Genomic DNA, 27,643 nt, shown 5'->3' with positions numbered 1-27,643 from the left:
GTCAGCGAATGAGGCCAACATTAGGCTGAAAAGGAAAAAAAAAAACTTAATAGAAGGACATCAAAAATTTTACAAGTCACCAAATCAACAGCCAGCGAGTTCACTGAAGAGCTCAGCAACACCAAAAGCATAGAAAGTGATCGTCTTGATCACATGAAACCAAGATTAAGTTGTACTGAAGAGAATGGAGCATGGAGAAGGAAAAGAATTGCTCATGATCCAAAGCATACAACATCATTTGTTAAACAAGGTGGACGCAGTGTCATGGCATGGGCATGTACTGCTGCCAGTGGAACGGGGCCACTAGTGTTTATTGATGATGTGACTGCTGGTGGAAGAAGCCGGATCAATTCTGAAGTGTGCAGGGCTACACTCTGATTCAGCCAAATCCTGCAAAACTGATCACACTGCGATTCACAGTCCAAATGGATGATATTCTAAAGCATACTGCAGAAGCAACCCAAGTTTCTCAAGGCAAAAAAATATATATTATTCAAGTAAATCACCTGCTCTCTGGCCATTATAGCATGTTATAGATTAAGTGATTTCCATCTGATTGCATTCTGTTCTTATTCACACAGCAACCTGTCTTCTTCAGAAGTGTTTTCCCACTGTGTTAGGCGAGAAAAAGCATCCAGATTTTCATTTTTGTGTGTGTGTGAGAAATTACTTAATGAACCCTGTAGTCTGATGTCCTTTTCCCTCCAATTGCTCTAACATGTCTTTTTTTCACTCCTTCCTTCTGCTCAGGGATGCTGGTAGTGATCGTACTACTTCTTATAGCCATTATAGTGATTGCTGCGTGGCCTGTGTGATGAAGACAGCGGTGATCATGGACCCGTGTCGGACAGCAACAATGAAAGTCTGGAGCAGAATTTAATCAGCACTGACATCAAACAGACAGACCCTCATTTAAGCAGATTTATCATACTTGTTCTTCACATTAAGACACAGGTCATTTTGGGCTATCTAATAAAGGAGAAGTGGGGAAAAAAAGACTTTAACCCCACAGACAAAAAAAATGTTTTTATTCAGTATGTCACTCTTGGGTTTAAGGGTATATGTAACCCTTCAAAAGACATTTACTTTCTTTTTTTGGTGGGTGTAAATTGTTTAATAGATATTCAAATGTCTTACTAATAAATTAGTAAATCATCAAACTCTTAAATTTGCAGATTTGTAAGCATTTTGAAAAAGGTTTATTTTACTGCCTGAACTGTGGGAATGTTGACCTAACAGTAGGACCTCCCGCAGGCAACGGGGACTTTTCTTTCATAAGCCTGTCTGTGGTTGGGCTGAGGTTTGCACTGGATACAGTAATTCCGCAAGCTTTGCAATATTCACACTCACTTATATTTACCCATTTATTACTGTAGCAGCTGTAATGTTATCATTTTGTTTGGATTTTGTAATGTTTATAGAATAGCTCATAGCCAAAATAAACAGCTCGGCTGTGTTACTAACATGGCTCTTTTCCTTCCCTGTAAATCAATTCAGCTTGTAATTTCTAATAAATGACATTTCCATTTTATAGTGCCTGGACTCCTGTCTGTGTTTACGCTCACGGCTCACTCTGAAGTGTTTTGTAACATGATCTTTAGGTAGTGTGGACCTTTGGCAAAGTTTTAACACACTAGTACTACTTTAATTCATTCCATTGTGTAATTTTCCCCCCTACTACATTTATACAGGGATAAACTGAATACATTAAATTCTGTAGACTTACAATTAAAAAAAAAAAAAAAAGCAACAGAGGCAAAGGATTTTTTCAATGTAACAAGAGTTTATTTATTCTGAAAATCTGAATTTAGTTCTACCAGGTTGGTGTGTTCAGTAGTTATTATTTCCTTCTTTTAATAACAACGATCTAAATAACCACAAACAAGTAAAAAAAAAAGAAAAAAAAAAGACAATAAAATCCACAATGTCTTGTGTCATTAAATATATTCATATATAATAACCATAATATATTAGTAGGCATTGTAAAACATTGCAAACGACTTTGCAATGGTGAAAACAACATTTACAATTCATAGTATGAACACAAAGCAATGCTTTGACGTGTATGTGTGTAGCGTTTCATCTGGAAGCTTGTCAAACCATTGCTCAGGAGACGGATGTCAAAGTTACAGCTAGAAGCTATGGAGACCAGAGTCGTGTCATTTTGGATTACACTGTGCCAAATAAAAATAGTTTTTTTTTTAAAAAAAGAACTTGACACATAAAATTGTTGGTTTAACAATGAAATGCAGTACCGTGCAAAAATGTTGTGTATATGTCAGAATATTGTGATTATCAGTTTTGGAGAATTCAAGAAGCCGCCATCATGTAGCAGCATGTTGGGTATCAATAACAAATATTAAACTGATTGAACAATAAAAAAAAATGTCAATATTGACTAGTACAGTCATTTTCTGTATCACAGTTCAATATGCTCAATTTGTCATCTAGGATTTTTACTATAAGTAAAATTACAAAATTGAAGATGTTTCCAAGATAGTGGTATCATATCTTTATCTCCTTTTTATGAAAGTTTGAAAGTTTCTTGTCTATCCCTCTTTACACTCACTTGAGCGTTAGAAAGTAAATGTAACTTTTGTGAGACAACAATCGCCCATTTAACATGTTTTATTGTCTCACAAACATAGTGCTCACGGTATTGTGATTTGGCCTCAAAAGATAAAAAGTTCATGATAAATCAAATACACTTTGGGCTTTTTACAAACCTGAGCATTTTTATCCATGCATTCCTTGGAGAAATCCAAACTGAACTGCACACAAACAAAGTGGTTTGAATCAAGCAGCGACAAGTTATTGTAATGCACCCCATTTGTCCCTTTGCAAGTATTGACATGAAGAGAATTAACATGGCAGGCATTTTCTTACTGATTTCTTTTACTGAGTGTACAGTCGTGCATTGTGTTTGCAAAAGAGTGTGCCCTGTAAATGGGTTTATATGCAATCCCACCATACTGCAGGAAGTACTACAGACGAATACAAGCTGTGAGGTGGATTCTGAAAGTACATTTAGGTAAGCGTGTTGAGCACTTTCTTAAGGCGCAATAAGCTTCAGTTTTTCATCACTATAGGGATTATTTTCTCTGCCACGTAAGGTAAGAAATTTATTGTTTCATTGTATCCACTCTGTGCTTTCTGCAACCTGAATATCTTTCAGATCATCTTTTCAGATTTAGTGGTAGTAACAGGCAGGGGGTCGGTTGCAACATTTTTCTCCCTTTGTCCTACTCATACCCATTGTAGAAGATTTTGACATACTGTGGCGAGCTTTCCATAAGTTGGTTTAAAAGAACACATGTCTGAAGAGGTAAATCATATAAATATTTGCATTGTTGCACTTGCGTCATACTATTTGTCTTTGTCAGTATCCTCTGAGAACATGCAGTACCAGCAGCTGCAGTGCTGCACTTTCACCCGCACAATTTTAACATTGCATCCATTTTACACAACAACAGACATTGGGTAACTTTCACAGTTCTGATCATTTGTGGCAGAGCAAGCATTGCTGATGAAAGGAAAAAAAACCAACAAACAAGATTTCACATCCCAAATGCCCTTTGGGGTTGCGTTAGGCAGGGCTTTCGGCATAAAACCGAATCAAACCTCCAAAGCTACCCACTGCGGTGACGCCTCATGACAGGAAGGAAGCGGTTGAGGGTAGTTTCTTATTAATGTCTATTAGGAACAACTCAGGTTTTTATGAACATTTTTGTAAAGAGGTTATCAATAAAATGTAGCTGGCTTCTTATTCCCAAGTCACTTGTTAAAGCTTCTATTTTTTTGTGAGACAAAGTATATCACAGTTACTGTAACTACTAAAGGTAAAATCAGTGATTTAAATGTTTTTTTTCCCTCAGAAATGTAACATTAGTACAGTACCACAAGCAGCACTATTTAGTGAACATTACAATCTTACATGCAGGTTTAGGCAAATGCTTAACTGTGGAATTTGAGGGGCACTGATTGAAGTAACAAGGACGCTCAGGATTGATTAGATTGAAAATGAAAGTCAATACTGTCATAGATTCTTTTCTGTCACTTGCATGTTGTAAAACTGTAAAAGTCCTGACAGATGAAAATGTAAGACATGCAATTTAGTGTTGCTTGAATTGCATGATATAACTAAATTCAGACAGGAAAGGAATGGCAAGTCTTTCACAGCTAAATGTATGCATTTCGGTGGCTTAGAAACAATAGCATTTATGGCACAAATCTCAATAAAGGAACTACATATCACTTCCTCAATTGCCACTCAACAGTGAAATCTTTTGTTGAAACAAGCTCACTTCTTAGCGAATAATACAATTTTCCAAAACAACATGCAGAGGCAAAGTTGCAGCGGTAGGTAAGTGGCTTTCTGTCATTTTTGCAACAGCGGAAAATGTCCATAAAATTCAAACATAAAATATAAGGATTTCATATTGGGATAATGAGAACAAAACAAATAATGATATATACTGGTAATAGGTGCAAATCCACAAGAGAAAGGAATCTCAAAGTAAAATAAACCAAATCTGCCAGGTGAGCTCCTTCAACAAAAGTTCGACTGAAAAAAACATATCATCCTAAATAATTCTCTTCATGCTTCTACACAAAAAAGCAGCGACATAAACAGTCTCTTTTCTGTCCATGGTCCTCTGTCTGTCACTCTTCCATTCTTTTTATTTATTTATTTATTTATTTATTTATTAATATTTGCCAGCTCAGCTTTTTTTCTTGAAATCATCTCCCTCTTCAGAATCGTCTCCGTCTCATCCTGCTTATGGCTTCTTGCACTTGCCTTTCTTCTCGCGCTGCTGGAACTTCCTGAGCCTGCGCGCCCATGTGTCTCTCCACTGAATAACCAGGCTACCTTTATCTGCCACTACTCCACCCTGGCCAGGGGAGTCCTCATCATTTCCCAGCAGCAAGTACTTCTTCCCAGGCTTGATCTTTGGACACTTGCAAGCCACGTCTTTGGCACGGACCCAGAGAAACTGGTCCCCACGGCGGATGCGGCTCTCTCCCTGCTTGTAGACGGAGATGATGTTGACAGTAAATTTCCACCACTCACCGGATTTGTCCGCTTTCAGGATGTGCACTTGGACAGCTGCAAAGAAAAGTTGGGAAGCAAAAGACGTGACACATGATTTCCTTTTACTGGATTCAACAAACATGCAAAAGCGTGTGACTGGTAAAGTTTAGTTTCTCTGTAAGGCTAAAAGTCTGCAGCAGAGTTCTGTGAGGTTGTAACTGGGCACGCTAGTTTTTGAGGCTATATACTATAATTGAGTATATCATTTTCATCACAGATACAAGCATGTAGATACCACATTCGGTTTCTGCATTGCACCTTTGCTACTGCGATTTTTCTCAGGTGTGTTTGGATAGACTAAAAGTTCTTTTAACACTTTTACAGTTACATACATATATCAAGTTTATGCATTCAAGTACATTTAATTTGACATTTTACAAGAGGTAGTCTGTTTTTAAGGTGACTGCATGCTAAGTGGACACACTGAATTAAGCTAATACTAGCCTAAAGGTAGCTTCAGGTAAGCAGTTGGGTATAAAAATCTGCATTTCAAACTTAACTAAATATGCTGTATCATTGCCACAGTTTTTGCATTTGTAACAAAGCAAGCCAGTTACGAATTTGTTGTAAGTGGTAGTGAGTTATGATGATTTTTCAAGTATATAAAGATCTCTGCCTTCAGAGATCGGGTCAAACCCAGACAGGTTCTTTCTGTTTGGAATTTTTATGTTTTTAAGTTTTCTCTAGGAGCTCCTCGGTTTCTCCTCCCATCAAAAAACATGCCAGGTTAATCTTGTGTATTATTTTAAGACATCGATTTGGACGTTTGGTTCCTGCTGTCCAATGCATGCTAAGATTTACAAATCAGAGGTTGACTGACAAGCTCAAAGTCCATGACGACAGTAGGCCAGCAATAAGAGACTTGCATGTTTTACTGGGAACAATAAAGGTCTGTAAATTTTTCTTTAAAGCAAATCATCCAGCAGATTTTTCACTAAGAGACATTGCGGTAGACCGACTGGCATTGCCTTCCCTACAGCTATGCAGCTAGCATTCCAAAAACACTGAAAACTGTGGCTTTACCTTCTAAATTTAACAGTCCTTCCAAGCCAAAGTTTTTGCTTAAACAATTTAGTCTACAGATTGTTTTGGTCAAATCACTATGTCACTGGATATTTATTGAGCTAATCTCCTGCTTGCATGAGATATGCAGACATTTTTATTATTTTAATGAAGGCCTGGATTTTGTTTCAGTTTCCTATATCAATCTTACCAAAGAGTAATGATGTCACAAAAGGGGGAAAGGGTAAGCCCATGATGCACATTAGGGATTATGTCACAAAATCCAGAGCTCTGACATTTCCAAGGCTGGAAGATCAAACCTCAGTATCCCCAAGTGTTTTAGATTTAAGAAGGTTTTGTTGATTTGCGTTATTGCAGCAGAGGAAATCTTGGCATTTGAGTGCATTACAGCATTCTTGCATTGCCTCACCAAGGAAATATTTGATCATTTTTTATTTTTTATTTTCAAAAGGGCTTTACATTGTGACTAAAAGTGCATATCAGACTAATAAGACATTGAATAGGTTGCAGAAACGCAGTTTTAATTCTTTAAAGAAGGTCAAATATGATGCGTACAAATCTGAATGGTGACAAATCAACTGAAATTGATTGAAAAGCAAGTACTGAATTGATAAAAGGAGGTAAGAGACACGTTTAAATTGACACCAATGTGCTATTAATCCCGGTAAAGTAAAAATTGGTAACATAATTCTCTAAATCTCACAGTTTAGATTTTTTCTCTATACCTGGTCATGCTATCAGATGAAGCCCAGTATGCATTATGTCCATTTACTGACACAGCAGCGTGATTTGTAATGTGATTAGGAGACAGGGTAGGGCCATTAAAGACGTTAGCTGGAAAGATACTCAGTTATATCACATGATTAATGTACCGATCCTGTCCTGTGAGAGGAGGAGTGAGGGAAAGTGAGAGTGAAGAAGAGGAGGAAAGAGAGCATGTATCAATATGCATTTTATTGAACCGATCTCTTCCCCCTGTACTTATGAGACCAGTTTCGGAATGAACCATCTTGTCACAAGGTCACCTTCAGCACTTATGGAGCTGAACATCTTGGCAGTATTAAGTGTATACCCCTGTACTCAGGCCAGGTTTTGTATTATTGATTTTGAATCACTGCCTTGGGATTCATTTCATAAAATGATGAAAATCTAAAACTGCTTCTAAAACCTTTTTCCAGCTGCAACAGTGTAGCTGAATAAAGGTGATTTTTGAAAACATATCTGTATCTGCGTGCAATTTTAGTTTCCATTATGCTATTATGTTTCAGTAATACTGGTTAAACCAGATCTTTTGTGTTATGCTTGTAGCACAGTATTACATGTGCAATTTATTCTTCTGCGATGTATTAATGTATAAAACTATTATTTGTATAATAGTTTTATTTAGGCCTCAGTGTCATGAGAGCCCTAATGACCGTTGGCTGACCTAACAGTGACCTCTGCAGCACCTTGGATATACCAGCTGCTACCATGTACTGTTTGTGTTTGCACAACAGTTACTGTGCACTGTGGACACTGAGATGCTTAAAGTGGCTGCACCAAGGATTTGCTGAGATGAGACATTTCCCCGGGCTTTGCATCCTCCTGTGACTGCTAATGTGCGTCTGCATATCAAATGCAGAAGCTTGTAGTGTCGTTTCCCTACGCAGCATGGGACACAGATCCCTGCTGATCCTTTCAAAACAGTGCAAAGCTATGGCTCCCTGGAGCCAACTTCTGCAGATTTACATTGTGTCTCAGTCAGCTTTGCTAAGCTTGAGTAAATACTGCACAGGGTTCTTGTTCTTGTCCGTAATTAGTCTTAAATATTCCGTTTCTAACTATGGATGGAAATGGATCCTTTAATGTATATTCCTGGCACAAAGACACCCGGCAGAGAGAAGGTGAATTACACAGAGAATGACAAAGAACATAACACCAATGCTGGACTCACAGATTAAATTTAATATTTTAACTATGATCCAGCTCTGAAAAATAATTTAATTTAAGAGTTTGTAAAGGAAATTTAAAAAAAAAAAAAAAAACATATATTTTGTCTGTTGTTGTGCATGAACACATTAAATCTGCATGTGTTTATTCGATTGATTGTACACCATCATAACATGGCAGCCAAAGAGAATCCTTTTGGCTTTATGTTTTGATTAAATCACACTTAACAGCAGAGTTTCTATCTCAACCTTCTCTGTTCAGACTCCCTAATTTACACCCTCTACATAACAAGGCTCTGTATCTACACCCAAAAAGCATTAAAGATAATCTTTTCTTTTCATTTGTCTCTTGCTTGGCAGCTGCTCAGCCATCAGTACCACCACACCTACGAGACATGCCAAATCAGTTTTGGAGCCTCTCCTGCTGTCTTGTCTTTGGATATTTACATACTGTAGATAAGGGTACTCCGGATTGTGTTGAGTGATCGTTCCTCCAGCGCATCATACTGATGCCTCTTTTTATCTCTACATCTCCTCACCCTCAAATGGGTGCTGCCTACTGTTATCACTCAGTTTTAATAGTGGTGTTTTAGTGGTCCGGTGCATTCTCATCCAGATATTGCCATTCTGCGCAATTCCACAAAGCAGTAAATTCATTGGCCAGGAGACTTTGTCTTTACACTCACTTTTCTTTTTTTTCTACACTTTAAAAAAAAAGAAAAAGAAAATTCATTTAACTAACTTAAATTAGTCAAGGTAAGGGAACAGATTTGTCTCACCATTACCATAATCAAAGGCATTATGGTGCCACTGTTAAAGGACACATCATGCATTTCTAGGACACCAGTCATCTGACAGAATGACACCGATGTCTCAGTGTTTCTTGTGCATCATTATTCCCAAACATATTTCCTCATTTGGTGTTTAATAGTAATGGTAGAGGTATTTACTGGGTTGAGATATGCTTGCTATGAAGACCTTATTATGGCGTACTCATTTAGTTCCCCCTCGTGCCCTACATTTGGGGTGGATTGGTTTTTAAAATTGTATTTGTTACACATCTGTGTTAATGTATAAATAAAATATAATACAACAGCACAATAAAAGTATGTATTTTTAATCTTGATTTTAGAAGAAATGCTAACTTGGTTTTGAAATTTCCAGCATTTTCTGCCTTTTGACAAAAAAAAAAAAATCACACATGGACTGCAACATATTTGAGAGACGAGGTTTTTCTCACGCCACTAGCAGCAAGTTAGGCACTGGTGGAAGAGGAGGTGTCTATAAGCTGACCCTTTAACTCCTGCAAATCCTAACAGAACAAAGTCCAGGCATGTCCATCAAGCTGCTGAAGTATGCTCCAGGATGCCGCTGCTTGGTTGACTAGTTCAGCAGCCTGACTTCAATCAGGGGAGGGGCCAGAGGGACAGGAAAAGGGGAGAGGTCATATGTCTTATCCACACCTTGAATGGGGTGGCAGACTGATGGTCACAGGAATTCACCAAGAAACACATCAGCTGTGGGGGAAGTGGCCTTTCTTAATGAGGATCTCTTAGAGAGCTCCCACTGTCTGTCATACTGACTTGCTTTATCCGCTGGAGTCTTATTCGACTGTTCAGAGATAACTCCAACACACACGCACACACATCTTCTCCCTCTCTGTCCTTCTGTTTGTCTGCCTCTCTCTTCCTCCTTGAAGATCTGTTGTCTTCTGTTTGATCCTTTGACTCTCTGTTCTCAGAAAGCTGTAGTAAGACATCAGTAAAATGCCTCCCCTGAAAACTATTGCTGCTTCCCAGCAACGTTCTGGGCTGGATGCGTAACACTGAAGGTATTCTGATTGTAGGAGCAAACAAATGCATACAAAGAAAGACTCTGCAGTAACACTGGGACTCCCTAAAAGTGCAAATTATTTGTTCTTAGAGACAGATTGATCTCAAAGTAAAGCAGATGTCTTCATAATGTAAATGTGAGTGGTTAAACAGGCTGCGCGTTGTTTGTTTACTCACCGTAATCTTTCTTGCAGTACTTCTTCATGTTGATTTTAAGTTTGCCTTTGGATGCCTTGCAGTAAGAGTCACAGTCTGCAAGAATAACAAAGAATCAAATATGATAATGAGTCATAATGCATCAAATAATCTCTGCAATTTGGTTGCCAGTATTTATTTTTTCTGTGAATTAAATTGTTTGCATTTTTTTTTTTTTAACAATTTCACTGTTCTTGGAAAATAATATTCTCAATTTAAGACATTTGAAAAAATACATACTGGCACCCACAGCAAATTAACTGATTTTGAATTTTTATTTAATCAGAAAAGAATCATCCCAGAATTTTCCACTTTGTCCTTTGATTAAAGGAATCACTATGAATTGATCAAAATAAAATTTTACCTTCTGAAAAAATCTTATAATTAATTAAATCATTATTAGTTAACATAGTTATACCATACTTAATATGATATTTTAGTAATACCACAATTAATATGATGGTATTAAATTAATATTAAAATTTTATAATAATTCATGATTTTAGTAGGAAAACTTTATATTTGATATTCATAATTATTTAAATAAAACATATCTATTTGAGATTTAAAGTTTTAAATGCTTCTATTGCATGTAGTAGAATCTGGAAAGCCTGAACTTGTTCACTGAGTTTCAAGTTTAGGAAGAAAAATGACAGAACAATAAATAAATACATAAATAAACATTTTTTTTATTGTCCAACAGCACAATCTCATCATGTGTGGTGGTCTTATAAAAGCACCTGATGTTATCAGCACCGTGTTTTGAGAGATTTAAAAGAAAAAGTGCCAAGAACCCACTCAGACGGTGGGAATAATTTAGGCCTATGCAGACCACCCGACATTTACTTCATCCCCCACCTCCACCCAAATCTCACCACACTTGTCACCTCAGCCCCCGACCTTCTGAAAAAAAAAAATAGCCCTGGGATCACTTCAAGGCCCCACAGAGGACCACGTCAAGCTTTTGCATTTATTGCAGGGGGGGCACGCAGGGTTGTCAGCTATTTGAGGGAGTGGAAGGTGGGGAGGTGGAGGGGGTCAATGCCACACAAAGGGAGGTCAGGAAGGGAAAATTAGCCATCCATGAAGTGTTAGGCAAAGGACCCTCATTTTGGGGGTGCGTCCATTCTGGAGCCGTGAAGAAATGAATACCTCATGCAGGCAGCGGTGTCATCCAAATCAGCTTAGAGCACTCTGCTGAGAGGAAGCTCTCAAAGACAAGTATGTATTTACATATTCTTTGAGGCAGATGAGGTGAACATTTGATTTTTCATCCACATCATTCGATGTACACTGTTCAGAAAGATTTTTGGCCAGGAAAATATATTAAAATGTATATATTCATGTGCGGTGGGGGTCAGGGATATTAGTGTTCACTGTGGTTCAATAAAGAAAATAATGAGCCGCATACTGCAGGCACAGTATGGCATACAGCCACAGGGCTGTATTAAAGGTATGCAAATATACAAGATACGAAATCTCTGCAGATTAGGAAAATATTTACATCTGTGACTTTACATGTGTGTGTCCTCCACATCATCACATTGTGCTCTTGCAATGGTGTTTTTAATTATTGAAAGTAAACTGCTTTTACGTTATAGCCTTGTTCCTTGTCCAAATAGACCCACGACAGTATGCCAACAGTTTTATGGTTGGCCATAAGCTGACGCAACCTCCACTTGCCTCAGTAATCCAGAAACTATGTTGCTGCTACGACGTAGTGATTGCCCCATGCAGTGCTGTAATGCATCATCTACTTACAGTGCATGCCAAAATAATGTCATGTTAGGGGAATAAAATCTGTTTTTTCAGTTTTTTTGCTCTCTCTCTCTTTTCAGACTGCCAACATTATTATTATTATTATTATTATTATTATTATTATTATTATTATTATTAATAATAATAATAATAATAATAATAATAATAATAATAATAATAATAATAATAATAATAAATTAAGAGAGACAAGGATGAACAGCATGTTATAGTGTTAAAGAATGACTGTAGTGGGGGGCAGACTGGCACTTTCAGGCAAACTTGATATGAGCAAACATTTATGTGACCAAATCTTTGGTCCGTGCTTTTTACTTTCATATTTACTTGAGTTGAATTGAGTTGAATGAGGTTGCCCGGGGAACACCACAACTAGAAAAAATGCACCCCCCTGCGAAAAAGAGAAGGGGGTGAGAGAATAGATATTGGTAGTGAGCGAAGGGGTGGATAGGTTGACAAAAAAAGAAAGAAAAAGACAAGAGGGAAATTTAAGGGAGGCGGTGGGAAGAACAAGTCAAGGTCCAGAAATTTAAGTAAAACCCCCGAACCGAAGCTGGTAGTCTCGTGAACTGGTTAGAAAGGGCAAAAAGCTGGTGCTGGTGGTAGTAAACAGAGAATGTAACAAAAATAGGAAGAGTACATGAAGAAGGGGAGCCTACATGAGCTGCACCTGATTACCATGTAAATGATCGAAGGGGGAGGGTGGGGGCCCCCCCACCCTCCCCCTTCGATGGAAAGGAGGCTTTGTTTTCTCATAACCCCCCTCCCTCCCCGATACCATCATGATACTTCTCTTTGATAGCCTTTCGTTCCCCATTAGTGTACCCCTGAGACACAGCTCCAGGCCCCGCTGAGATCACCCCAAGATCCCCATTTAGGGCCAGGCAGTCCCCTACAGTGAGGACAAATGTTCCCTTTGTGAAAGTGTTACAAGCTGGAGAAGTGGAAGCAGTCCCCTAATACTGAGCTAAGATGTGCTTTGGGCAGAGTAGATGTAGTTACTACAGCGCTTTGTTTCCTGCCTTTCAGCACTGAGAAGTGTGTAACTGAGAGGTGGACCTTTGCCCCTTCTATTAAAGTACTGTACAACTCCTTACCCTAATCGTTTTCATTTAAGCTGCTTCGAGACAGAATGCATTAGTGCTCAGTTTTATGTGTTTGGACCGGTACTTTACAGCGCTGAAAAAAGGAGCAGTACAAATGTCTTCATTACGTTCAGCAACAAATATTCAGAGGACCTTGCACTGCTCAGATTTGTAGATCAAAATCTAAACACAGCACTCCTCATCGTACTTTTATTGATTTGCTAATGCTGTCATAATAACAGTAAACCAGAGATATTTAAGATATTTATTTACTTTTTTTTTTGATGCACTGATCAGTTTTGAGATTTGAGGCTATTTTACGCTAATAGTTTGATATTTGAGGCTATTTTGTGCTAATAGTGCGTTAATGATCAGAGGCTACTAATAAAATTTAAAATGCTTTCAGTTGGTTGTTTTATTGATTTTGTGGTTGATTTTCAAAGTTACAATATTAAAAAAATCTCTTAATTAAAAAAATGATAGTAAGAGGAAATTTCATAGAGATATCTTTAAGTAAATTTTTTTAAATAGTATTAGTTAATTTATAAAATACATTGTATTTTATAAGATATCCTTATAAGCCAGTAAATTTCCACACACACACTAACACCAAACCTTTCAGCTTTATTCCCATCTTTATTCTAAAATAGGGTTTGTTCATATACCATACCTACTATAACAAAGCATTTTATTCTATTTTGTATAGTATGTTATTCTATTTTATCTGATCCTTTTACTTTCTGCCATGACCTAAAAATGAGTGGGACTAATAAAGGTTTGTCTTATCTTATCTTATCTTATCTTATCTCATACAAAAAAGGATTGCAAAATGTTTCTTTTTTCTGTCTGTTGACACTGTTATGAGAATTATGTAGTGATAAAAAGAGTTATCCAAAATCCCTTCAGCATGAACCTTCCACTCAAATGTGTCAACAAAATGAAACGAGAATTTTGAACGTGGTTTTATCCAGTGTTCGTGTTTCCATTGTGGGAAAGTATGCAAATTATAGCAAATTTGCACATATAATGCCTCACTTACATATCTAAACATTAAAATACTCAAAAGCTTGTAAATTAAAAAAGATAATTGTCTCTATGTAAGTACTCAACTAGTGAAGTTTCATGGTGATACGTGTCATTTTTAGATGAAAATTGAGGCCACAGAAGAGTGCTTAATCTTTTTTATTTTCTTTTTTGTGTGGCCTTGAATTTTATTCTTCATATTTAAAATGAAGAATGCAATTCGTAGCACTCTTATGGAGAAGGTTGGAGTGTGGCTGCAGTTTTCTGTGAGTGCAAGGTGAAGGAAACATTGCACAGATCACCGGTCAAACTATAATGGATTATTGATGTGATCAAAATGTATCTTGATATCTCTTCATACTGTAAAGAAACATTGACAGTCAGGACCGGGACATAACAGACACCTTGGCATGCAAGCTAAAGTAAACAAAAGCAGTGTGGAGAAATAGCATGGTGAAGGTGAATGCAATGCAAATGAAGCAGTCAGTACTTTAGAGTTATACAGAGAAGGACTGGAATGCAAACAACTTAACATTCAGCCAAGAAGTCTGCATCGTTTGTAGCAGAGTAAATGCCAAAGTGCCTAGCTGTCCTTTAGTATATATATAAAATTAAATATTTAAAATGATTAATAATATTAACATTTGGGTCACAGTGAGAGCTGCTCGGGGAGTTGTGTGATTGCATATACTTGTACAGTATGCACGTGCTTCAGCTTTGCAGTTACAGTTGATTTTAAAACTATGCAAAGCTGCTCTTAATGTTTAAATGCAAGTGAACATGTGTGAACACGACCACAGAGGCAAGGGGCATCAAAGGTAGAAGAACAGTGAGACAAGAAGGTGTAAATGATGGCCCGGGAGGAGGGCTTTCTCCCTGAAGCAGACTGATTGAGAAACAAATTGCAGCAAATAAAGCACATAATTAGATTTCAGAGCCCAGTGTGCTGCCATGCAATGCGCTCCATTGTTCTGTGCCGGGCTGCTTACATTAGAACTGTGAGTTTGGATCCCGTCCAGCAAAGAAAGACAGAGTAAAAAAGGAGAAAGAAAGAAAAGGAGCCCCCTCCTACTTTTTTCTCATTGTATTGTCAGTGAGCAAAGGATGGTTTGCTTTCAGCCACCAACAGGCAGAGAAGAGAGGCTATTAGAATTCTTGACCCGATTTGAGATTTTATTTTGGGTGGCGTGCAATCAATTCCGATGAGCTGGGGCATCGCCCATTACTGTAACTGCTCCGTTTTAAATCAGCATGGAGTCCTGCAGGGTTTCTCTGAAAGCTTAGCCGAGGGAAATAAATATGGCAAGAATTTAATGGCATAAAGCAGCAAATAAATTTCAGATAAAAGTTTAATGATGATTTGATAACGTGTCCTTCTGTTTTGGCTCTATTTTTTCTTAACTCGGTGTCTTTTTACTTGTATTTATTCTCTCTCTCTCTATCCCACGTTGACACGGCCGTAAAGCACGCTGGACTCGACTCGTACTCAACAGGGTGTGTAAAGCAAGACTCATGTTCAAAAAATCCGAGGAGGGGTTCGCCACAGATCCTGATCACTTCCAGCTTCAGACACGTCACACACACATACAGTATGTAGGGCTGAACCTTGTTATGCTTATAAGTATTATCATGGTCACTCCAATTCTCCTTCTCCTCATCATCATTAGTTACTTTCACATCCTGTGTATTCTGATGGTCCAGGGCGGCCATCGCAGGTCATCTGCAGTTAATCTCCTCCACATTTCGTTGCTGTTCAGACATCTCTGTCGTGACCCGTGGGAGTGGCGACTCACGCCATCCATGACCTACCAGCACAATGTGTGTTTTGTCTGCGCTACACCATTGGAGGTATTCTCCATGCATTCCAACCCTCCGTGTGGTCAGAAAGGGGGGAGAGCCCTACTGCAGGAGACAAATTAATATCCACTCCATCTTCCCTCATAACCTCCATTCACACCCTCCGCCTCCCGGCCAGCTCCACTCCCCGCCTTCAAGCGAGGCGCAACGAGACACCTGCCTCATAGCTGTCAGCCCAACACCTCATACTCAACACCTCATCCGATTTTTTTCATGTTTATTTCTAAATTAACTTTCCATGTTTCTTAACTCATGCTCAAATCTTTGTCTTCAGAATCTCAATTTTTCACACACTCCATTTACATTTAATTTTTTCTCGTTTTCTTCATTTTCCAAACTTTTTGCAGGTAATCCACCATTTCTCACTTTTGTTCCTCTTCTTCTATCTCTTGTATACATTTTCTTATATGCTTTTAATTAAAAAGTAATAAATGGTAGATAAATTTAATTTAATTGCGTAAATTTAATTTAATGTGGGTAAAGTGCAAACGGCCTCGCTCTTGTGTCTTTTTTGATCTGATCGCCATCCTCCCCCGAGTACGTTGGGCACAACAAAAGGCATAACGCATTTCAAAAAAAGCTTTAAAAAAGTTGGAATACTTTTTCTCCTGCTGCTAACTAATAATAATGATGCGGATAATAATCATAATCACTTTTTTTTTAGTATGCATGTACTGTGCAGAAAAAACAAAACTGTTGAATACTGCATACAAGCCACATCTGTTTGCAATCACAAAGTGATATCATAGCTGCAGGAATACCAGGTTGAGCAGAGGTGGGTTTGCTGTGTGAGCCTATGAAGAGGCTCGGAGGATAATGTATGCATCCTCTGGGCCTCAAGACCAGGCGGGCTAGATGACCAATCGCTATTCATACTTCTGACATGACCAACAGAGGATGTCCGTCACCTTACAGTCTGCTTGATTTTAGCCTCAAGGAAGAACAGATTGCCTGGTGGGTCATTATTCACACTTTAACACTATCTCCATCAAAAGGGATGATTTAATTATTACACTTAGTGGAAACAATAAATATGCACAAATTATGTGAAAGTCTATTTTCTTTCCTGTGTTGTCACATTGAATTAGCATTTTTTAAGTTAACAAAATAAATATATAAAAGTAAAAATCCCGCAGAATATGTCCTACACCCCTAAAGTAGACAGATTCCTGACGAGGGGCGCCCAGAGAAACTCCAGATATTGTAGCTCTGCACCACCCACAGTGTTATGTGAAGACAAAGCGTGAAACAGAGGGAGACGAAGGAGGTGGAGGAGAGTGAAAAGAGACTTAAAGAGAAAAGAAAAGAGGTGGAGGAGGGTTGGACAACAGCGATAGCTGGACTGTGCTGTCAGTCAAAGCTGTTCAGGGAAGATTTGAAACCTCAGAGCACCAAACAGCTGCAGAAAGCCCTTATGCACACACACACTCGCTTACAGACATGTATATATGTTGGGCCTCTTCCATTTTGATTTGAGAGGGAGAAAAAAAAACATGGCACGAGCCAGATCAACTTTTTCCACTGTGTGTGAAAGAAAAAGTGGTACTGATTCGAACACTGTTCATACAGTCACGGCACGTCTCTTTAGCAAGTAGAAAATGTGGGTTTTTCCACTTTTCTGTTTCAGATTGGCAGCATTTATGCCATTACCTGGGTAACTAATTGAGCCTGCCACAACCCTCAGTAGTGACATATCACCAGAAATATAACCAGTTGATAAGCTGACAGTTGATTCTAGAATCTCTAAATTTGAGCACTAATATTCATTCTTATATCAGTTACATAGTTATATTTCCCATTATTCTATCTATTCTAATAACTGTTATATACAGATATCAACACTTATATGCAGTTTATAAACAAAACTGCATTTAAAGTAGTAGCAGTATCTGATATTCCATGCCTTATCCTCATCTTATGTTCCCCAATTAAAGACTGGACAGCAAACCAAATGTAACAGAACTGTTTGAAACAGAAGAATACCAATACATCCTTTGCTAAGTTACAAAATCCAGATCCCTCCATCACTCCTCCTCTTACTACACTGCATCAGAGAGGAAAGAGAGAGCTGGGAGAGATGAAATATCAAATCAAACAAACTACTGGAGCCCAATGCTGCACACTCAACCAACACCCCACTGTGCCGCAGTTAGACTGATTAATTGTGAAAGTGTGAGAGATTAAAGGAGGCACGTCCCAGGGCTGCGGCTAATGGATTTAATATTCATGAACCCCCCAGTAATAAGGAGGGGAAAGGCAAGTGGGAGCCAATTTATCCTGCACACTGTTTTTACACTTGTGGAAAAAATATGAGAGGACGAGGAACTAAACTGGTTAAAAACCTCATACTGAATACATTTATCCTCCCACGGCATTTTCCTCGTTTCCTCTCGAGGACAAATGTGCTTTTATACAGATTTATAGCAACATATAGGTAAATATGTAAAAGAGATTAAATGTTTTACTCTCAGCTGTGCTTACCTGATGGCTCCTCCGTGCTGCTGGATGGGGTTGTAGGAGGTGTGACTGGAATCTCTATTCCCAGAGAAAACATGACAGAGACACAAAGAAAGATCAGTTTCATTATTATGTGTATCTGCAGTGCATGTTCTTATGTTGCTGTGTGGACGTGTGGAGGTTGTTACAGGATGTAAATGGGCACATTTATTAAAGAAGTATGAAAATGTGTCACTGTTAGAGCCAGAAACTTAAACCTCTGTGATATATTCTGCCAAGGTTTCAGTGTTAATATTATAGAAGAAAATTTAGTAAATAAATTCCTGACGGGGCGTCTGGAAGATATCCTAATGGCAATGAACTGTGTCTTGGTGACGCAGGAGTTGAGTCTGAACTTGCTGCATGTTTTTCCTCGTCTGAAGTGCAACTTAGAGACCTATTTATTGTGTATCCTTTCTTGCAAGTTTGGATTCTGGCTTTCTTAAAAGCTTAAAATGTTATGTCATCTACCTGCTGTCTCCTTCAACATAAACAAGTCTGCCCGTCTTACGCTTTGCTTCTGCCAAAAGGCAAAAAGCATTACTAAGTGCAAAAATTGCATTACTAGCAGGGGGAATAATATATTTAAAGCCACGAAGTTGGTAGACTTTCCACAATTGACTAATCTTGGTGGCTAATATGTATATACATTTAAATGTATTAATATTAAATGTCTGTTTCTGTTTCCGTGATTATTTTCATATCGGCTCGAAATAAAATATCTCCCTCTACTGTAACTGCAACTCACTGCAACTTCTGCATGTATGTACATTTCACATTTTGGAGAAGCAAAGTGTGAAATGGACATGGATGTAGAAGTTGCAGTAAGTTGTGGTAGGCCGGCGTGTCTGTTACACGCTTTGCTGTAATATGTCGGTATAATGCTTTTTTTTTTTTTTATTGTTGCATTGTGAAGAGAAAGGGCTCAATCAAAAAGACTTCTAGATTATTCACGTAGACTATGAGGAAAGAAGGAAAAGTGACATGCAAGGAAAGACCCTGATACACTGAGGGAAGTGGTGTGGTGGTTTCAGCAGTGCAGTGAAGAGTGTTTAAGGAGACAAAGAAACAATCAAGTCTTTAGGTCAATTAAAATGAGATTTTCTCAACTTACACAGGCAAAAACCTGCTTTCTAAATGGATGTCTCATCTGCATGCTTGTCCTGGAGGTCCATTTGCTGATGCTGATCTGCTCACATGAGTGCACATCTGCATTATGTGATATTTAAACGATAGGTCTAATTCTAATATTTTACTTGTGTAAATTTAAACTGACAACAGTGGAAAGTAATATAAGCTCAAACTCATAAACACATGTATTGAACATTAAACTGGATGAGCAGTAAAATGTTTTGCTTTAAAGGAGAGAGCCAATTCATTGAGAGAGTCCGTTAATTTTTCTTATGCTGGATACTGCAGCCCCTCTCTCTCTTGTCCTGTCTTGAGGTACAGACCTTCTCTCATGCGATTTCATATATTTTGATCTTTTTGTCTTCATTACAATGGCTTGTAAATAATAAATTAAAAGGTAGTACACTTTAGTCATCCCATGAGACATTGTAGTAGCTTAGAGAAGCTGACACAGCTCTTTATTCAGATTAATGGAGCCAAGTGTGTGCAGCCATAACCTTGGGGTTCACTTTTAATGGTGTGTTTTTTTAAACTAGGAAAATTCTGGATCTAAAAAAAGATTAGAAGTTGAGAGAGATGCACTCTTCTGAAGAAAAGTGTAAAACAGTGTATGATGGGTTCGTATCACATGTTTGTGTGTGCTATTTGAATATGTATATATGCCTGTCATCACACCTGACCTTTTGCCAGGCCATGTTGTGCTACAGTGAGGCAGATGTGGTAAAGACTGGTTCAACGTACTTATGCAGGGGGCAATGGGCGAGCGGCTCTGCTGGTAGCCTTTAGCACAGCGGTTGCACGTGATACCAGTCACGCCGTCTTTACAGGGACATTGTCCTGTGGTTTGGTTACAGGTTTTGCCAGCAGCACCCACGGGATGGCAATCACATGCTGTGAGGAAACAGAGGAAGAAAGAGAGGCACAGTGAGTGGTCACACACACACACACATGTGGGGAGACACAAACATATGCTATATCTATAGAGAGTGCAGGTGGGTACACAGCAACAGTGTGTCAACAACAATAGAGTGGTGAGAGACAGGTGGAGGCGTGCACAGAGAGACAGAACTTACACACGTCCGACGTGGACCCGACTGAGTTGAATCGTGAGTGAAAGAGCAACACATCCTCCAAGTCTACAGACACTTCCTGACATTTTGGCACTCTGTGTATTGTAGCCATCATTTAAATGCTGCCCTAACACAGATCACAGATATGTCTGTTTATATATGTACCTCTGCAAGTGAGTGAGGCTGAATTTCAATTTGAGCTGGAGACGTGAAGTGAAGAGGAAAGTTTGTGCATGTTTACCAAATGATAAAATAATGGAGGATAATCCTAATTGCCTGTTTCTGATTATTCTCAGGCTTTGAACGTGAGCCTAAAACATCTGTCATACTTCCTCCCACCCTGGGGGGTCTATCGAACACATATGCTTCAGGAATGTAATCATTTTCCAAATGCCCCCCCCACCCCCCCACCACCACCACCACCTCCCCTTCTAATCCAAACCCTTAATTTATTTCACAGCCAAACCGGTCGTGTTTGGTGTTGAGTAATAGTTGTCTTAGAGGGGTTATTTTGTGTTTTCATCTGCTTTTGGTCTAAATAGTAGTGATTCTGACATGAAGGGGGAGTTAAGAGAATTAATAGGTCTTTTATACTGCAATTCTTGACAAGCTAATCCAGACCAGAACACATTTTCTAATCTATCACCATTTTCACATTTTTACTTGAAACGCCTGCAAAGCCAAAAACACAGTTTGTCAACAGACTCACAGCGCCATATTCTTCACTGTGGAAAGATGAGATTTTCTGCTTATTTCCTGGAAACCTCGCTGCGCTATCTCTCCGAGTCGGGCCAACTCCGCTCACTCATTTCCCTTCCCTTAAGATTTTTTTTCCCGACTGTGTCAAATGTCACTGTTAAAATCTTCACAGGTGCAGGTTAAATAATGTGTGTGGGTTTTTTTTTAACCACACAGATTGGTCAGCTCCACTAATGTTTTTTTTTCTTTTGGGTGGTTATATGAAAAGATTGAATTGTGTGGTGTCAGTTAGAATGCATTGAGGTCTTGTGATTTCTGCATCTTTACTTTGATCATGAGCAGGGATGTGGTTTTTACTTAGAGATGGGTTGTATACCCGACGAGCTCTCGGGGAGATCTACGTTACAGTTGTTCTTGGGGAAAACACTGCTCTAAAGCATTAATGTAACTGTAAAAGTTATCTTTATAACTGACTTCTGACTCTTGGAAATTAAATAATTGTTGATTTGTGAGATATTCCAAAAAATGAGCCACACGACTACAGGACAACTCAGTTCTCCAGGTGAAGTAAGTGTTTTTGTGATAAGGTGTCAGTCGGGTGCCTCCTCTCTTCTCTGTATCACACTCTGTTTTATCTCTGTTGCTTGTTTCCTGTGTTCGAGTTTCTGTGCTGCTCTTATCTGTTTTTGGTGTGTGTGCATGCATGTGTGTTTGTGTGTTGTGTGAGAGCCAGAGAGAGCTAGAAAGCGTACTTGGACTGTTGAGCCTTCTTATCAGACTCAGAAAGCCCCCCTCATTGTGTGTGTACCTATTAGTACCTTTATCAGACCAATCTGTCACTGCTTTCATTGCTTAGCTGTTCCCTCAGAGGAACAATACACACACACATAGACCCAAACACATGGTTTCAGGAAGCCCAATAAAGACTGTGCAGGCTGCTCTGGCACGTCTTCATGCCTGTAAATTTACGAGAACGTCAGAGGAGTCCGATGCAGAGGAGGGCAAAGCAAGTTTCTGCTTGGAGCTTCAGAGAGCTCAGGTTATGCTTTTAAGAGCGTGTGCCCATAATTTCAGCTCAGAGCCTCAAGCCTGCTAGTAAATCAAGGTGCACGACACATGGTGTACAGGTGGCAAACACTCAGCCTCCTCCTCCTTCTCCTCCACATCTGGTCTTCTTCATCAGCTCGAGAGCCGACTGACTCGCTCTCCTGTCCAGTGACAAATTGTCTGACTCAGTGACACACCTGTTGACTAGAAGACTGACTAACTCCAGAGGTGCAAGTGAGAGTTTCTGGTTTAAGTGTGTGTCCACTTAAATGGTTAAGTGGCCTTGTGCTGTGTTTCAGGGATACTCCAGATGGCTTGGGGAGATATGGGGACCAGAGGGCAAGAGGCCCTTCTTTCTCAACGCTTCCAAGACAGAAAAATACTGAGAGACATCTAAAATAAGACCTGGATTATGTTTATAAGAGAACCTGCGACCGTTTTCTAATAACAGAAAACCTGTAACCTGGGGGGTTAGCTATGCATTACTGTCATGTGTCTAGATGAAAAGGGAATTCCTGACACTAAAGGGAGCCTTTGCCGCTGGGAGTTGCGTTTTAAAGAATGAAAAACGTCCGCAGTTAATGAGGAGGTAAGAAGACTTTTTCAAAGGCAAGCGGTCGGGCCCAAGTCTGAGATTGCACAATGCGAGAATTTTGAGTTCTGCCTATCGTTTACCATAAAGCTGGTGTTTGAAGTCTGAACTCCACTCCCTCATTGGGTTTGTGCACACTGTGCCAGTAAGAATAATTTGTTGGCCCTGGATTAAAGCCAAGCTTCCCGAGTCTGTGTTCTATTATAATTAGGTTTCTGCTCCTCCACAAGTATTTTTGAAGAGCAAAAGAAAGATGTGTGTTATTCAGTTGTTTTACTATAAACAGCTTTCTAAATGGCATGCGTACCTAATAGAGGGTGCATTCTTGCTTCTTGTATTTTTTAATGTTTTATTGAGGAGAATAATAGGGCTGCAATGGCCCGAGGAGTCGTGTTTTGGCCACCGCGAGAGCTGAAAATGTTCTTCAAGAGCTTATTTTGTGAATGATGTTTAATGCGCAACACATTAAACACATGTGTGTTCTGCTAATTGATATCAGCACACCCCTGTAAAGAATAAGAAATAAAAAAAATTTTAAAGTTAAAAGCGAAGTAATGAAAAGCAATATTTTTCAAAACCCTCGTGGAAAACATTTTTATGTGTGGTCAGTGAGAAAAAATTCAACTGTATCAATCGAAGACATATGCGAAGGAAGGAGGGTCGAAGGGTGCTATTCTGATTGAAACAGGCTATCTCTCCGTCAAAGCCTAATTGTCCCCTGTATGCAGAATATGTTCCTCATCATCCAACTGACCAATGTAATTACATGATGGTTGATGTTCACATTTAAAGGCTCTGAAGGTTTGAACTTAATCCATCCATCGCAGAACCAGTGCCAAGCTTGAGATTAATTTGGTACATGTTTTGATGTTCTATGAGGAGAACTAATCAAGAGTAGGTCTTTTTTATTTGCTGTGGACTTCTCTTGTATTTCTTTAGATATTGTAGTATTTAGCCCACAGAGCAAAGCTTGTGAACTAGATTGGACAGTTCACTCACTCTGCACTGCTTGACAAACGTAAGACATGCCTTACTCTCCAAACACTGTATTGCTAAACACACCCGCAAGCTGGTGTATGTTAAATGCCAAATTTCCATGGTAGCAAGGCATTGCTGCAAACTATTTTGACCCCTCCACCCTTCACAACTCACCTATAGGCTACACATTAGTCCCCAGGTTCTCTATATGACATATTTTGAGAGTAGTGAAGCACTCGGAGCCTGGAAACAAAATTGTAACTATATTCTGCTACTGTATAACATAATTTTAAAAGACAGGACTAACTTTTGAAATAAGTATCAAAGTCATAAATAAAAAAAAAATGGATCAGCTACTTAAACTTTACTCAGACATATCGCCGTAGAGTTTTATGTATTATCTTTATTACGTGTCAAAAGCATCAAAGACCACACAGACTGCCGCTTCTTGTTGTCTTTTCAAATCTGATCATCATCCCTTTAAGCTAAACTGAAATACACTCAGTATGTATTATTTAGAGGCATCAAAGGGTTAAAGATACAAACAAGAGCTGACTGAAAATCCTTCTGAGTTTACACTCTTTCTCAATGAGGGGTAAAGTAATAAATTTCAGCCTGTGTATGTGGCCACCAGGCAGGGCTAACTTTGTAATAGATGTGCCTCTGCCCTTTTTTTCACTCCAGATGACCTCCTATGGAAACGGGCTGCTTTCTGAGAGGATTGTATTACACATATAAAAGCAAACTGGAGTTCTCCTCGACATGCCCATGCTCCTGCAGCAGTCATTCTTTTCCAAAAGCCACACGGCAAAGGGCTCTCTCTCTTTGAGTTCAATAAATAACCAGACCGCTTAATTGCTGTCACTTCGGTGCAGAGCCTACGCTGCTTGAGGAGCAGACAGAAATTAGTTCTGCGGTTTGAGTTCCATTGAATTATCTTGAGTTATGATGTGGTAAACCTGAGAGAATTTGGCAGGGCAGAACTTTGAAAGCATACGAAGGTGTCTGAGAGAGGGGGGGAAAAGCGGAGTGCGGTAACTTTGCAAAGTTCATTAGCAAAGAGAGAGCGACAGACAAAGAGAGCATGTAACACAGTGACACATATCTTTAAAGTCTTCATGAGTAAGTTTCCAAATATAGTTTGAAAAAAAATTGTTTTAATTGGCAAAAGAACGAGTTCATGCTTCGTATTGTTTGTCAGCTTGGGGTAATTACCGCAGATCCCCTTATTATAAGTCTAATTTGATGTAACCAAATACCTCGGTAGAACTTGGACAATGTTTGCTTGTAATTACACAGTGCTGGGAGAGGTGGGAGGTGCATAAACCCTGGCAAATTTCATGGATCAAATTGAACAAAACCGTTTGGGTAAGCTGACAATTTTATAAACAATGATGAAATCTGTTTATACGTCACTTCGGCGAGAGGCAGCGGTGCACGTGAAGGAGCCGAGAAGAAATCAATCCCTAGTCTGGGTGAGATGATTTAGTATTGACTAGTTTCAGAACACTGGTGTAATGAGCATATGACATGACTCCACTCCTGCTATGAGCCTCTGGGACTGTCATTATCCTGTAACAATAACATTATTATAGATCATATGATTTAATTGTTCAGCGGTTTCGCAGACTTCATTTATCACAGTGTTGGGTTTTGCATGAAATAAGTGCGTGCATGGCAACACTAATGCTGATTTGACTGGTAATTAATATAAATAATAATAATTCCATGACCGGTTAATCTTTTAATGACTTTTTTTCAATTAATCATTCATAATTAAGATATAAATAAAACTGAATGGAATTAAGGTGCTTTTTGAAACGCCAATAAAGTGAAAAATGTTCTTTCCATCATTCTTAGTTTGCTTGTTTTGTTTCAAAATACAAAGATATTCAATTACAAATCCAAGTCCAAAAATGTTGGGATGCTGTGTAAAATGTAGGGATGGGTATCGAAAACCGGTTCTTGTTGAGAACCGGTTCCCACTGTTTCAATTCCTTGGAATTGTTTGCCATTTTTGCAAACGATTCCGTTATCGATTCCAGTCGCCCCGAATGACGTCACCACGTTGCGGAGCGTCATTTACCTGGCAGGAAACACGGCGCCTAAGCGGCTCGAACGCTCAAAAGTTTGGTTATGCTTTACGAGAACGGATGACAACAGGGCAACTTGCAATACATGAAAAGTAGATATTTCATTTAAGGGAGGAAACACTACGAATATGCAAAAGCATTTGCTCACAAAACACACGATGACCTCAAATGAATGTCGTGTTTTTAATTCCGCTCCGGACTCGTGAATCTCAACCCAGCAGTAGCGGTAACGTTTGCACGTCCTCTCCCGTTAATGCGGCAGGTAAATAATCAACTAACAGTGCATATTATGTTAGCTGTGCATTTAGGTGACCATGATGAGACAGACAGAGTCTGGCTGGCTCAGATGCTGGCAGTTCTCACTGCAGTCTACCGTTAGCGTCTCCTTTCAGGCCAGGATAGACGAATGTCACCGAGCAGTGACTAAGTTTGTGGTAAAAGGCTTGCACCCATTTGCCACAGCAGATGCCCCCAATTTTCAGTAAGTGAATGTGTTTAATTGTAGGCAGGGACATTACTGGATATACTTGTGTAATTGCTACTGAATAATTTATGTTATACTTTGTTATTGCTACAGAAGAATATTTATTTTATTGTTTTACATTTACAATTTTTTTTCCTGGGGACGCTGTGACACCCCATTAAAGAGCTATAGGCTGGATCTCTTAAGATCTCACTGTTGGGTTTGTAAGGCCATGTTACTCCTAAATTTCTATCTTGTTCAAAGAGAAGATATAAAACAAAGCTCTAAGCTAATCGACCTTAGTGTTCTCCTTTTTAAAAAAGAATCGATAAGAGAATCGATAAAGAATTGAATCGTTAAACAGAATTGAAAATGGAATCGGAATCGTGAAAATCTTATCAATACCCATCCCTAGTAAAATGTAAATAAAATAAACTAAAAAAAACAAAACAACAACAACAGAATGTTTTGACCTGCAAAGCTCATTGTTCAAATTGAGACATTTTACTTTTTCATGAAAAATATCGACTCATTTTGAATTTAATGGTAACAATACATCTCGAAAAGTTGGGACTGGGAACAAAAGTAAAATGTTGTTTTTCTTTTAGGAAGAAACAGATGGAGGGACATTTCTAATTAGGTTAACTGGTCGGTAACATGACTGGGTATAAAAAGAGGATCTTAAATAGACAAAGTTCGCCAGACCAAAAAAAACTTTTGGAAAAATTTCAAAATAATGTTTCTCAATGCAAACTTGTGAAGCCTCTGAATAACTCATCATCTACAGTACATAAATAATATCCTCAAAAGAAAAGTTAGAGAAATCTCATGTGCATAAGGGACAGACCTGACAACCTAAATCTGATGTTTTAAATTTGAAATTCTTAATTGGAAAAAATGGGCACAGCATCCTCTGTGGGGACCATCCAGCTTGTTATTGATGCTTGCGTTAAAAAGCCTGCATCCCTGTTAGTACAGGAATGCATTAGTGCCCACAGAACTGGCAGTCTGCACATCTGGAAAGGCATCACCTGTGTTTAAAGTTATGTACTGGCTTCAAAGAAACATATTCTCCCATCCAGATGACAACTCTTTCAGAAAAGGCCTCGCATATATCAGCAACACATTGCTAAATCGTATACTGCATGTATTACAACAGCATGGCTTCATAGCAGAAGAGTCCAGTCGCTGAACAGATCTGCCTGCAGTCCAGCCCTTCCAGCAACTGAAAACATTTTATGCATCATGAAGCAGAAAACACAACCA

The 27,643-nt window shown here is 38.8% G+C and overlaps 2 protein-coding genes across 5 annotated transcripts in view; one reads left to right on the top strand and one right to left on the bottom strand.

The window, feature by feature from the left end:
• The window catches only part of stx8 (syntaxin 8), a 65,237-nt gene extending 39,475 nt beyond the window's left edge, over nt 1-25,762 (top strand). For 2 of the 3 annotated variants that reach the window (XM_085162228.1, XM_085162226.1), the window contains one exon: nt 751-2,199. In XM_085162228.1, the coding sequence (XP_085018354.1) occupies nt 751-815 (65 nt within the window). In that variant the 3' untranslated portion in view covers nt 816-2,199. Of the gene's footprint in view, nt 1-750; nt 2,200-20,289 lie in introns of those variants that run through there. The other variant, XM_085162227.1, reaches the window with a different exon arrangement.
• ntn1a (netrin 1a) overlaps nt 1,764-27,643 on the bottom strand; it is a 58,231-nt gene continuing 32,351 nt past the window's right edge. The window contains exons 3-6 of one of the 2 annotated variants that reach the window (XM_085162224.1): nt 20,177-20,326; nt 18,290-18,343; nt 10,053-10,127; nt 1,764-5,107 (exon numbers count right to left, since the gene is read on the bottom strand). In XM_085162224.1, coding sequence (XP_085018350.1) covers nt 4,779-5,107; nt 10,053-10,127; nt 18,290-18,343; nt 20,177-20,326 — 608 coding nt within the window. In that variant the 3' untranslated portion in view covers nt 1,764-4,778. The remainder of the gene's footprint in view (nt 5,108-10,052; nt 10,128-18,289; nt 18,344-20,176; nt 20,327-27,643) is intronic. The other variant, XM_085162225.1, reaches the window with a different exon arrangement.

This window comes from Neolamprologus multifasciatus, chromosome 6, assembly GCF_963576455.1.
Source record: "Neolamprologus multifasciatus chromosome 6, fNeoMul1.2, whole genome shotgun sequence".
In the NCBI taxonomy this organism is placed as follows: domain Eukaryota; kingdom Metazoa; phylum Chordata; class Actinopteri; order Cichliformes; family Cichlidae; genus Neolamprologus; species Neolamprologus multifasciatus.
The sequence above is the reverse complement of the archived record's forward strand: the minus strand, read 5'-3'. Positions and strand labels throughout refer to the sequence as shown.